Source organism: Otolemur garnettii, unplaced genomic scaffold, assembly GCF_000181295.1.
Source record: "Otolemur garnettii isolate 467f Iridium unplaced genomic scaffold, OtoGar3 scaffold00128, whole genome shotgun sequence".
NCBI classification, from domain to species: domain Eukaryota; kingdom Metazoa; phylum Chordata; class Mammalia; order Primates; family Galagidae; genus Otolemur; species Otolemur garnettii.
In genome coordinates this window covers 1365128-1376555 of record NW_003852523.1, presented here as the reverse complement: position 1 = coordinate 1376555, position 11428 = coordinate 1365128, and the positions used below count along the sequence as shown (strand labels likewise).

Below are 11428 nucleotides of genomic sequence, written 5' to 3'. Positions count from 1 at the left end.
TATGTATGTATGATTAAGTGCTCATACATCCGATTCTTATCATGCCTTCGTACTCACCCAAATTTGATTAGAAATGGGACCAATGGAGGGGCTGTAACTGACACCTCATGGATATTGGGTCGTAATAGTTGCAACACGGTGTCACTCATTTAGAATGTGTGATTTCGTTTTCCAAAATGCTAAGGTTTTCCTCTTATTCTGAACATCACACATGGAAAATATAATGATGCAGCTTAGGAATTGTGCTTGCTTGTGACCTGGCCACTGTAAATGAGGTTTCCTGTCTTTTTTAGGAATAGTTTTTATTCTAGCCAAGGAATAACAGATGACACTGGTGCCTCAGACTTTATGAAACTGAACAAAAGTGCTGGCAACATCGAACTCTATAAAAAACTATACCACAGGTATGTGGTGATGTCTTTCTTTCTTTGAAACATTCTGTGAGGAGGCTCCCTGGGGGTGCCAGGCCAGGGGAATCACATCCTGAGTTTGATTCTTCCCAGCTGCACGTCGGGGCCTGGCTGAGCTCCGCACTGGGAGGACGCTAGAGTCCGACCAGGACTGGTCAGTCCACACAGACTTGCGTCTACTCACGGCAGAGGCTGAGGCCTCTCGACTGGCATTTGTTCTCAGTAGCTGTGTGCCCTCACGGGAGGAACCCGCAAACTGGAGAACTCTCTTTCTTTCTTTCCCTTCTCTTCCATACATTAGGGAAACACCTGCTGTGTCCGTGGAGGGTCTAGGAACCCAAAAGTACATCTCAGGGTCCTGACTGGGGTGACTGGCTCATCCTGGTTTGCTAGGGGTGTTGCTGCTTCCGAGGGTGGCCGGTCCCCTGAGGCCTGACTCACAAGAACAGTGTCAGGAGGCATCATGCAAGGGTGGGCAGTGCTCTGGAGGCCTGGGGGCAAGTGGCTAGTGCAATTTAGCAAATTTTCCTGCACCTCAAACCTGACTTTTGGCCTTGGACAGGTCACAGTATGTCTGGTGGGTAGGAATAAACTCAAAGCTTAGGTCACATGGCTGAAGTGGGCAGGAAGACGGCTGAGGGGGAGGACTTAGGCCACTCATTTTGGTTTGTATGTGTTTCACATGTCTGCAACTTCTTAGGAGCACTGCCATTGCCTGGACGGTGATTGATGTCAAAGAGACACAGCATCCTTTTCTTCTCACTTCCTGGGTCTGGGTGCTTGTGCCCAGGTGCCGGGCACGCCTGCCTGCCCTCCAGGGGCCAGGTGTGCATCTCAGCACCGCCCCACCTTTCCTCTGAGTGGGAGGCTGGGAGCAGGTTGACATTCCTGGAGGCCACAGGCTGAGGTGTCTGGGGGACAGTCCCTGGGAATGTGACAGGAGTAGTCGGGTAAACCCATCAGAACAGTGGGGCTGAGGTTTGTGGTTTCCTGCTGAGAAGCTAAACACAGCTGCCCAGTGCTTTGTAAAGGCTGAGTGGTTCTTTGTCTTCCTTGGTTACACAGAAGAAATCAGGGAGCCAAGAAAATGCCAGGCTGGTGGGGGCAGGAGGTGGGAGAGGGGAGAGGAGGCTGCCACCCTTGGCAGGAGCCTTGGGAACTCACAGGTGGCTGGAGGGTTTGGAAGAAAGAAGAGAAGGTCATTGTCTGCTGTTCTGTCCAGGAGGCAGGGACGGGGGCTTCTCTTCCTCTCCACTTTCAGCAGCTGCCCTTTCAGACTTGAGTCTCTGTTGTGCCCAGTGCCGGTGGCTGCACCTAAGGTGTCCTGTCCACCTTAAGACTCTTAGAGAAGGTCTTCTCTTAAGGGGAGCATGTCTCTGCTTGGCGCTCTCAGTGCCCTAGAGCTGAAGTCCACAAGGGACAGACCTGTAGTCACTGAGGACGCAGGGCCTCTCCCTCCGTAAGAGGGGTCAGGAAGGACCTGTGTTAGGACCTGGGCTTGTGTTAGCTGCTTTGGGAGAGGTTCAGGGCAACGGGGCTTTGCTTGGGGTTGGAAGCAAATTACTCCGGAAGCAGGAGTAATTCTGTGGTGGCTGCCTTATTATTTCTTTTCTAGGAGGTTGGAATGAAGCCAGCCTGAGGCTATGGTTGGGAAAGGCCTCAGTCACTCAAGTTGGCCAGGATGGGGGGTGTGGGCTCATTATTCCGTCTGCTAAGTCGGGATTTCAGAGCAGCTTGTTTGTGCCTTGCTCACCTCAGTGGCAGTGTGGCCTCGGCCAGTGTTGATGCCTGCTGACATGGGTTATGTTCTGCAGACACACAGCAGCTGTCCTCTGCCGGTCAGGACCACCTCTTTCCATCTCAGTGTACAGGGAGAGCCACTGCCAGACTCTCTTTCTGCCATAACTGGGATGTTTGACTCCCAGATGAGTAACTCAGTCCTTCTCTGCTCCCAGGCAAATTATCAGTCATACGGCTTTCCATGTTGTAGGTGTCCAGCGGTCACATGGACCCATGGGTTTCCAAACAGCTCCCAAAGTTAGAGGATTAAATTCCAAGAATAAAAATTAAAACTAACATTACTATATGCTGACCCTCACAAGCACCCTATGAGTTGGTACAGATATTATCCCATTTTATTGATGAGGGAAAATTGGCACAGAGAAGCTAAGTACCTTGCCCAAGGTCACACAGCAGCTGTGAACAGGGAACTTGTCTGCCCTTTGCCATCACCCTGTTCAGGTCGCTTACCTGCTGGGTCTTCAGTCCTGGGTCTTTCTATGTCTGGGGAGACAGGGGAGAGAATGTTGGAAGCAAATATTCATTTCTAAATATTTGAGAGTCAGTCACCCCCTCCTTTATTAGTGACCATTAATAGAGTTCTCCCTTCTTCCTATTTAGTAATACCTGTTCTTCAAAAAAGGTGGTTTCTTTGCGCTGTATAGGTAAGTATTTCTCAGTTCTCCTTTTAAAATATTTCTAACCAGGAAACTGTGTTCTCAGGAAAAGTGTCCCCTGCGTCTTTAGGGTAGGTAGAGAGGGAAGAGTGTGCCAGGAGGCCTCTTGCTCTGTCCAAGGAGCTCCTTTTTTTTGAATATTGATATAATTTTTTTTTGAGACAGAGTCTCACTATGTCACCCTGGGTAGAGTGCTTTGGCACCACAGCTCACAGTAACTTCCAATTCTTGGGCTCAAGTGATTCTCTTGCCTCAGCTTCCCAAGTAGGTGGGACTATAGGAACCTGCCACACGCCTGGCTGTTTTATTTTGTTGTTGCAATTGTTTAGTTGGCAGGGGCTGGGTTCGAACCCACCACCTTCAGTGCATGTGGCTGACACCATAACCACTGCACTGTGGGCGCCGAGCCAAATGCTGATACACTTTTGAGGGCTTCACTTGGGTCTGAGAGCATCCCTGAGGACAGGCAGCTTAGGAAACCTACAAGGCCCCGTTTTCTGTGGCTCGGCTGCCTAAGATGGAGGCCTATGGGCTCCTTCCCCAGCAACGAAGGACATGGCTTAGCTGGCTCTGGTGGCTGCCCCTTGGTGGATCTGAAGCATTTGCCATACATCCCAGCAGGCTGTGGCCTTTAGGTGCTCACCAGCCACAGGGACCCCTGGTCTCTGGGCCAGTCCCTCCTTGTTTTGTTCAGTGGCTGAGATTTCGGTGTCCCCACCTCAGTGTTGGCATTGTTTCCAAACTATTTATAAATAGCAAAGGGACTGTCCCTGTCCTTCCTTCTCTGGGCTGGCCCAGTCCGGTCCTGGGACTGTGGGCCTGAGCTCAGCCTTCCATTAGAAGAGGTGGAAGGAACAGGTGCGGGCACTTCCCGGCAAGGCCAAGCTCGGGTTCTCTTTAGGGCCTGAGTCGGTGTCCAGTAGCCCCAAGTGGCCTGCCCTCTGCCCCAAGCCCACCTCATGGGGAGCAGAGACCCCGACACCAGGGCGCTCTGCAGGTGGCAGGTAAATTGCGGGTTGTTGGGGGAGTCCACTGAGCTTCTGCCAGTGACTGGGGACAGGACTGGGTGGGGGCTTGGCCAGCGATTGCCACTGTGGAGACTTCTTTGGGGAAGTGCTAGGACCTCAAATGCCCCAAACACCATATCTCCTTCCCTGGCTTGGGTGGATTTGGGGCTTTCTCAGGAGTCCCCTCTGCCCACCCACCAGATGGGTTAGCCCCGGAGGAACACGTGGCAATAGGACAGGTATGACTTTGAGGCCATCCCCATCTAACCCTCACCCACCCCTCACTCACCTACCTCTCACTCACCCACCCCTCACTCACCCACCCATCTAACCCTCACCCACCCATCTAACCTCACCCACCCCTCACTCACCCACCCATCTAAACCTCACCTACCTCTTACTCACTCTCCCACTCTTCACCTTCCCACTCCTCACTCAACCCCATCATTCACTTACCCACCTTTCACTCACTCCTAGCCTGGCCCTGCTCCATCTTCTTTTTTTCTGGTTAAGAATTTGGGGATGCCATCACTCCCTCCAAGACTCTCACCTGGTAGGGAGCACCAGTGGAGTCTCAGGGGTTCCTGCAGGGAAGTGGTGCTTCCTGGGGGCTTGTGCAGGCTGGGGACTGTCCTTTTCCCAATGAAAAGAGCCCAGCTGAGTCCTCTAAGTGAGACTCCAACAAAGGGAATTTTGGTAGCAGCCCTGGGACCCTGGGAGGGTGGCACCTGGTTAGGGCTGGGCGGGGGCTGGCTGTGTCATGGTGGCTCCTGCTGCTGGTCTCAGGGGCCTGCTGGCCTTTGCTTGTCGTCCTCAGCATGCGGGGCCACCTGGAACACGAGCAGCCACAGCAGGATTGTGGGTGGCTCGGGCGCCAACCTGGGGGACTGGCCCTGGCAGGTCAGCCTGCATGTCCAGAATTTCCACGTGTGTGGAGGCTCCATCATCACCCCTGAGTGGATCGTGACGGCTGCACACTGCGTGGAAGAGTAGGTCCTGGAGCGCAGGGTGATGGGGGGCAGCAGGCGCCAGGGCACACTCCTGATGCCTGGCAACCTTTGGAAGCCCCAGGGTCTTTGTGCAGAAATGGGGGCAGTACAGGTGCCTGCTCTGGCACTGATGGGGGCTGGGTAAGCCAATACCCGGGACGTGTGACCCGTGTCCACCCCTCAGCATGTGTACATGGGCTCTGGGTGCTGGGATGTGGCCTGGCAGGAAATGCCCAGTGAAGCTGCTGTGCCAGCGTCCCTTCCAGTCTGCCGTCCTCCCTGCTCTGTCCCACCCCTGTGAAAAATCCTTGTCCCCTCGAGGGCTTCTCTGTCCCGGACGCTGACCCGGGAGAGGGCACCCTCAGACACACTCAGGGACTTCATGCTGTCCTGCGGGAAGGTTCTCTGGGCTAAGCATCCTTGGCTGTGGCATTACCCATGTAGACAGGGGGCCTGAGGGTGGCCATAATGCATAGTGGCAGCTTTTGTGGGAGATATAGTGCCCTTCTCCACCTTTTTCTTAAACACATAGTTTTTGATCACAGGCCTATTTTGGGGAAGTCTCGCTCAGCCGATGTGCCTTTCTGTAGTAGAAAGGCTCAGCCAGTGTAACTCCTGGCTCTGGGGAGTGCAGGGTGCAAGGGCTGTCACCACGAGTCCCCCCCGCCCCCCATTCCCCAGGGTCTGAGCACCCTCTAGCAATTGGGAGTCTCTTAATAGGGACACACGAAGACAAAGGGCATCCTTTGATATTAGACTTCAGGTCTGTTCATCAGGACACGTTGATTAAAGCACCTACTGTGTGCCAGGGAATGCTCTGGCATATAAAGGTAGGTAAGAGCCAGTCCTGCTGGAAATGGTGTTTGGAACCACAGGGAGTGTCCAGTTGAGCTGGTGCAGGAGAACCAGGAGGAGTGGGTTTCTAGTGAGGTACATTAAGAATGAGGAAGAGGGCAGGTGGGGTGGACGGGGCCAGGGAGCAGGCGCCGAGCCACCAGCTGAAGAGTCTGGCAGGATGGTTTTGGGTAGTCCACTCACCTCTGGGAATCTTGGCTCCAGTTTATGACTTTTGTTTTCTTTTTTTAAATTAAAATTAAAATTTATATTATTATTTTGAGACAGAGTGTCATTCTATGCCTGGGTAGAGTGCCATGGTGTCACGGCTCATAGCAATCTCAAACTCCTGGGCTCAAGTCATTCTCCTGCCTCAGTCTCCCGAGTAGCTGAGACTACAGCACTTGCCACTACACCTGGCTAGGTTTTCTATTTTTACTGGAGTTGGAGGAGTCTCACTCTTGCTCAGGCTGATCTGGAAATCCTGAGCTCAATTGATCCTCCTGCCTCAGCCTCCCAGAGTGCTGGGATTATAGGTGTGAGCCACTCGGCCCCGCCTGGCTTGTGATTTTTGAAGTTCATCAGATGAGTGTTTTGTGTTTGCGGCTCCAAGATGCTAAGTGGTTCGTTTTTATCTCCTAGACCTCTTAACAACCCACGGCACTGGACAGCATTTGCGGGAATTCTGAGACAATCCTTCATGTTCTATGGAAGTGGAAACCGGGTGGAAAAAGTGATTCCTCATCCAAATTATGATTCCAAGACCAAGAACAACGACATTGCGCTCATGAAATTGCGGACGCCCCTGACTTTTAATGGTAAGTGTGGCTCTCCAGGAGCTGTTGACTGGAAATAAAGCCTGGGCTGAGATGAACAGAAGGGAGGTGTGCGTGGCTCGAGGGTGGTGCACAGTGGGGTGGCCACAGAGGAGGCTCAGCAGAGACCACATCGCTTACCGCCTTTGGAGGGAGGCAGCAGCCCCTCGTCTGTCCTCCACTGGAGGTTTAAGCCACAGTGAAAAGCCACAGTGGAAAAGCCTAGAATAGGGTTCTGCTCCACTGTATTCTTGACCTTGCGGCCAGTCAGTTATTTGCAGACAGTTGTCCTGGGCACAGCTGGGTGTTCAGTAGCACCACCAGCCTCCGCCACTGGACATCAGCAGCTTCCCTAGATGTGACAACCAGTGTTCTCTCCAGACGTTGCCAGATGTCCTCAGAGTAACCAAGATGCCTCCGGTTGAGTGCATGTGGTCTATAATTTGTGAAGATACTTTATTTTTAGAAAAATATATGTTCTGAAAGCAAGATGCCTAATTTAAAAAAATATGCTTTCCCTTAGCTTTTTATGTGGCCACCACTCTAGTGTGACTCAGGGTCTGGAATGTTCTAGTCCCACATGGGTACAGAAGAAGCCAAACCTCATCCTACCCCACGAAGTGTTCATGTTTGAGTTGGGAGACGGTTCTCGCAGAGACAAGCCAATTGTTGGGTGATGGTGTGGTGTCTAGCTTAGGCCTCCGAGGGAGAAGCCAGGTGCCACTGGCTTTTCAGCCATTGGCTCCCAAGTGTCTTTTCCACCCTCTGTTTCTCAGAGGACACATCACGAATTTTTAGAAGCAGAGCTAGTGAATAATTAGCTAATTATTATTATATTTATATATTATATAATTATAATTAGCCAAGTAGCATAAACCTTGATGCTGAAAGGAGGGGCCAGAGTGGGGGGGCAGCAGTGAGAATGTGGGTTCGGCAGTTACGTGGGGAAGGGCCAGGCAGAGACCATGGCCGAAGCCCTCAGTGAGACTGGCCTTGCTCACCTGTTTTCTCTTCTGGAAACAGACAAAGTGAGACCTGTGTGCCTGCCCAACCTGGGCTTGATGCTGCAGCCGGAACAGCCCTGCTGGATTTCTGGGTGGGGGTCAACCAAGGACAAAGGTGAGGCAACTGGCATGCTGGTCTGCTGGGCTGGCAGACAGAGCACTGGGATCAGAAGGGGAGGTCTGGGTTTTATCCCAGTTCTACCACTCAATGACTGGATAACTTTGGGCAATTCCCCAGTTCTTGTGTCTCAGTTTCTCCATCTGCTAAATGGGAATGATGGTACCCACGCTCCCCAACACATAATGTCCTTACTAAGATCAAATGGAACAGTGTGTGGAAACAGCTTTTTGGAGTTCAAGGGCCACATAAATGTGGGAGTTATAGAGTCTCCTGTGCTTGTGCCCATTATCACTGTGGGCCACCTGGAAGTCCCACCATGGCTGAGAGGGGGCCCCTGTGACCCACAAGGCCAGCCTCACTCCATCAAAGCCTTTGTCCCTCTGCTGGGGTGGACAGAGCAGGAGGCAGCTTTCCCCATACAGCTTGCCCAGCTCCTTTGGCTGCCCTTTGTGTCCTCCCCCAGGATGGTTTTAGATGAAGGGGTCCTGGCTGCTTCATACTGATGGGGGCTGGAAGCACTTGGCGGTACAAAGGTGCATTTTCTATACTGTTTACATCAGCAGTTCTCAACCTGTGGGTTGTAACCCACAGAAACTGTATTAAAGGGCTGCGGCATTAGGAAGGTTGAGAACCCCCTGGTTTACATCCTTATAAGAAGTGTTTAGCTCATGTATACAAGTCCTTCAACACAAGGGGAAAAGTATAAGGGTGGGTAAATTAGGAAGAGTCCTAGGGAGAGAGTTAGGTCATCCTGTCACCTTGTCTGCAGAAATGTACTGCTGCTGGGGGTCCAAGGGGGCAAGACTTCACGGCCATCCAAGATGAAAGGGAGCATCGAGAAATATTGGTGGCCCACCCGGGATGGGTTGGGCACTGCTTGGTGCTGGGAATGCACCATTGCACAGAGCAAGGCAGACATGCTTCCCCTGTGGCTCTGGGGCAGTGCGAGCAGATGCCCAGGGAGGCAACTGAACTGGGAGATTCCAGACAGCAGAGGGTGGTGCTAGCACGGGGCCCTGCTGCTTTGACGGGGTGGTCAGGGAAGGCTTCTTGGAGGAGGTGGCATTTGAACTGAGGCCTGACTGTCAGGCATGGACAAGAGCAGAAGGGCCAGTAATCAGGAGGTCGAGGAGATGGGCTGTGATGAGGACCCTGCTTCTCTTTGTGTGAGACAGGGAGGTCTCACAGAGGGGACAGCTGTGACCTGACAATTGTGTGTGGTGTGACGAGAAGGTAGGGACAAGAGGAGATGAGGACGATGATGACAAGGCTGTCGCTGTGGTCCCCTGAGGCAAGCTGGTGGCTCAGAGCAGGTGGGGTGTGAGCATGGAGAGTCGAGGGTGCCACTGGGCTAGAGCTTCTGGACTGAATGTCAGCAGGGAAGAATGAGAGGTCGGTGGCAGAGGATGGCTTCTTGCTGCGTGACTGGAGCCATAGAGTATTGGGTGGTGAGAATTTGTGGTGAAGGAGGGCATGGAGAGGGATTCTGTTTTTACGCCTTGAGCCCATGATGCCCAGAAGACTTCCAAGTGGCAGTGGAGGGCAGGAGGGCCAGGCTCAGAAATAGTAAGTGCAGGCGATGTCCCCAGCAGTTCCTGTGTGCAGGCCACCGCGGGTGGGCTGTGTGGGCTAAGGGCCCCCTGTGTCCTGGGAATGGTCCAGAGAAGAGCAAGTGATGAATGGGAAGACTGGCCCTGTGGAAGATTCCAGAAGGAGGTAGTTTTTTCCCCTCAGGACAAACCCCTGCTCTGCATTAACCTGGGCCCAAGAGACCTCTTGATCCCCAGGAGAGGGCCTGGAGTTAGGGAGTATGGAGGGAGGGAGGAGAGAGGATGGCAGGGACGTGGCCGTTTACAGCATTGTAGGTGGTCCAGGGGAGGGGAATCTGTTCTTCCTGTGCAGCTGGTGCCAGCAGCGGGAGAGAGCTCAACCAGTCCCCTGTCCTTAGGCAAGACCTCGGACGTGCTGAACGCTGCCCTGGTGTACCTCATAGAGCCCTGGAAATGCAACAGCAAATACGTCTACAACAACCTGATCACACCTGCCATGGTCTGTGCAGGGTACCTACAGGGCACCGTCGACTCCTGCCAGGTAACTGCATGTTTTCATCTAACCTCTGGGCCTTCCCAGCTCCTGTGGAGAACCGCCTAAGAGACAGGCCTTTCCTGGTCACTGGAGCCTCCCTGGGGACACAGCCAACTCAGGGGCAGCTGTGGGAAGTGAAGGTGCTAACGGCAAGAGAGCTTCAGGTGGCAGGAACAAGTGTTGCCGTGAATCCCACACGCTAGCCATGTACCCTCTGAAAACCCGTATTTGGTGAAAGTGTCCATGGAACAGACTGTTTTGAACTATGAAAAGCAGTTTATTTGGTAACTATTAGCTGGTATAGACTAAAATCGAAGCTGGTGTCGTCTCTCTGGGAGATCAGATCTGTTACCATCGTCCCTCCAGGCATAGCCAGTGGCTGTGAATTCATTTTCTGCTCTGAGTAACTTACTCTCTCCCCCAGGGTGACAGTGGAGGACCTCTGGTCACTTTGAAGAATGGCGTCTGGTGGTTGGTGGGAGACACGAGCTGGGGCTCCGGCTGTGCCAAGCCTAACAGACCAGGAGTGTACGGGAACGTGACAGTGTTTGCCGACTGGATTTACCGACAAATGAGGGTAACTTTCCCATCCTGCTCAGAGTCCAGTCAATCCTGATTCTTGGTGCCAAAGCCAGGCGTCTGCTAGGAGTGGTTCTGCTGCCAGAAGCTGGGTGCTGCCCTCTAGTCCGCACAGACATGGCCGGCCTCCCTCAGCCAGGGGTTTGCTCTTAGGGTTGCTTTCCCTCTGGTGCCCACTCACTCCTCGGGGGCTCAGCTGCAGAAGTCTCCCCTGTGCTTGGTGACCACACATAATTCTGGCTCAGCTGACTCAGGTACCCCACCCAGACCTCATCAAATCAAGCTCCTGGCAATGGGCTGAGAGCAGAGGGAAGACTCGTGACTATGTCGCATCCTTCTCTGGGGAAGCTGGGAAGCCCCCAAGCGGGTGGAGAGGCAGCTGGAGTTCCGTGGTGCCTGGACTCTGGTACAGGGAAGATTATGGGGTAGGGAAGATCCCAGGGGCTCTCTGCAATGTTAGCCTCAGGGGTGCCCAGCTCAAGACTGCCCTGGTCTCAGGCACTGCCCAGATGTGAGGTGAGCACCAGACCGTCTCAACTCAGGGGCCTTGGGAACCACAGTCTTCTCAGACTTTTGCGTTTTCTAGGGCCAGGCAGCTGGTGAAAGAAAATGTTCTATAGTGTCTCATTTAAATTCTCCCAAGGTCTCCCAGGCTGTTGACAGAGGGGCAGAACTGGAGGGAATGACCCCATAAGGCCCGATCTGTGTCTCCCTCAAATGACAGCCAGGGCCCAGGGCCTTCACGGGACCTGGGCCTGGCTTGACCTCTCCCGGCAAACGTACTGCAGATAGAAACCGCCAGCTCGGCTGTCTGGTGGAGGGGGCGGCATGGCAGGGGGGGAGCTGGTGGGACTGAGAGGGGCTCAGAGGGGACAGTCACTAGGCTAAGGCCACACCTGCTCTGGGAAGGAGAAAGCAAAGGAGCAGGCTGTGTGTAGGGGCTGCAGGTGGATCAGCGTGCCAGCGTGCCGGCCTGGGTGTCTGGAGAGCATCTGGGAGGACATGAGGACCTTGCTCATGAAACACGTGAGGGGCGTCAGCTCCACAGGTGGAGGCCCACGTCCCATGCTAAGCCACAGGCTCATACCAGCCTGTGCCACACTGTGCTGTCCCTTCAGGCCCTGGCCC

At 53.6% G+C, this 11428-nt stretch overlaps 1 protein-coding gene across 2 annotated transcripts in view; it reads left to right on the top strand.

Annotated features, from left to right (window-relative positions):
* Nucleotides 1–11428, top strand: part of TMPRSS2 (transmembrane protease, serine 2) — a 54625-nt gene that overhangs the window by 23439 nt on the left and 19758 nt on the right. For both annotated transcript variants that reach the window (XM_023518095.1, XM_023518094.1), the window contains 7 exons: nt 294–404; nt 2811–2854; nt 4691–4862; nt 6339–6514; nt 7535–7630; nt 9585–9727; nt 10146–10298. In XM_023518095.1, coding sequence (XP_023373863.1) covers nt 294–404; nt 2811–2854; nt 4691–4862; nt 6339–6514; nt 7535–7630; nt 9585–9727; nt 10146–10298 — 895 coding nt within the window. The remainder of the gene's footprint in view (nt 1–293; nt 405–2810; nt 2855–4690; nt 4863–6338; nt 6515–7534; nt 7631–9584; nt 9728–10145; nt 10299–11428) is intronic.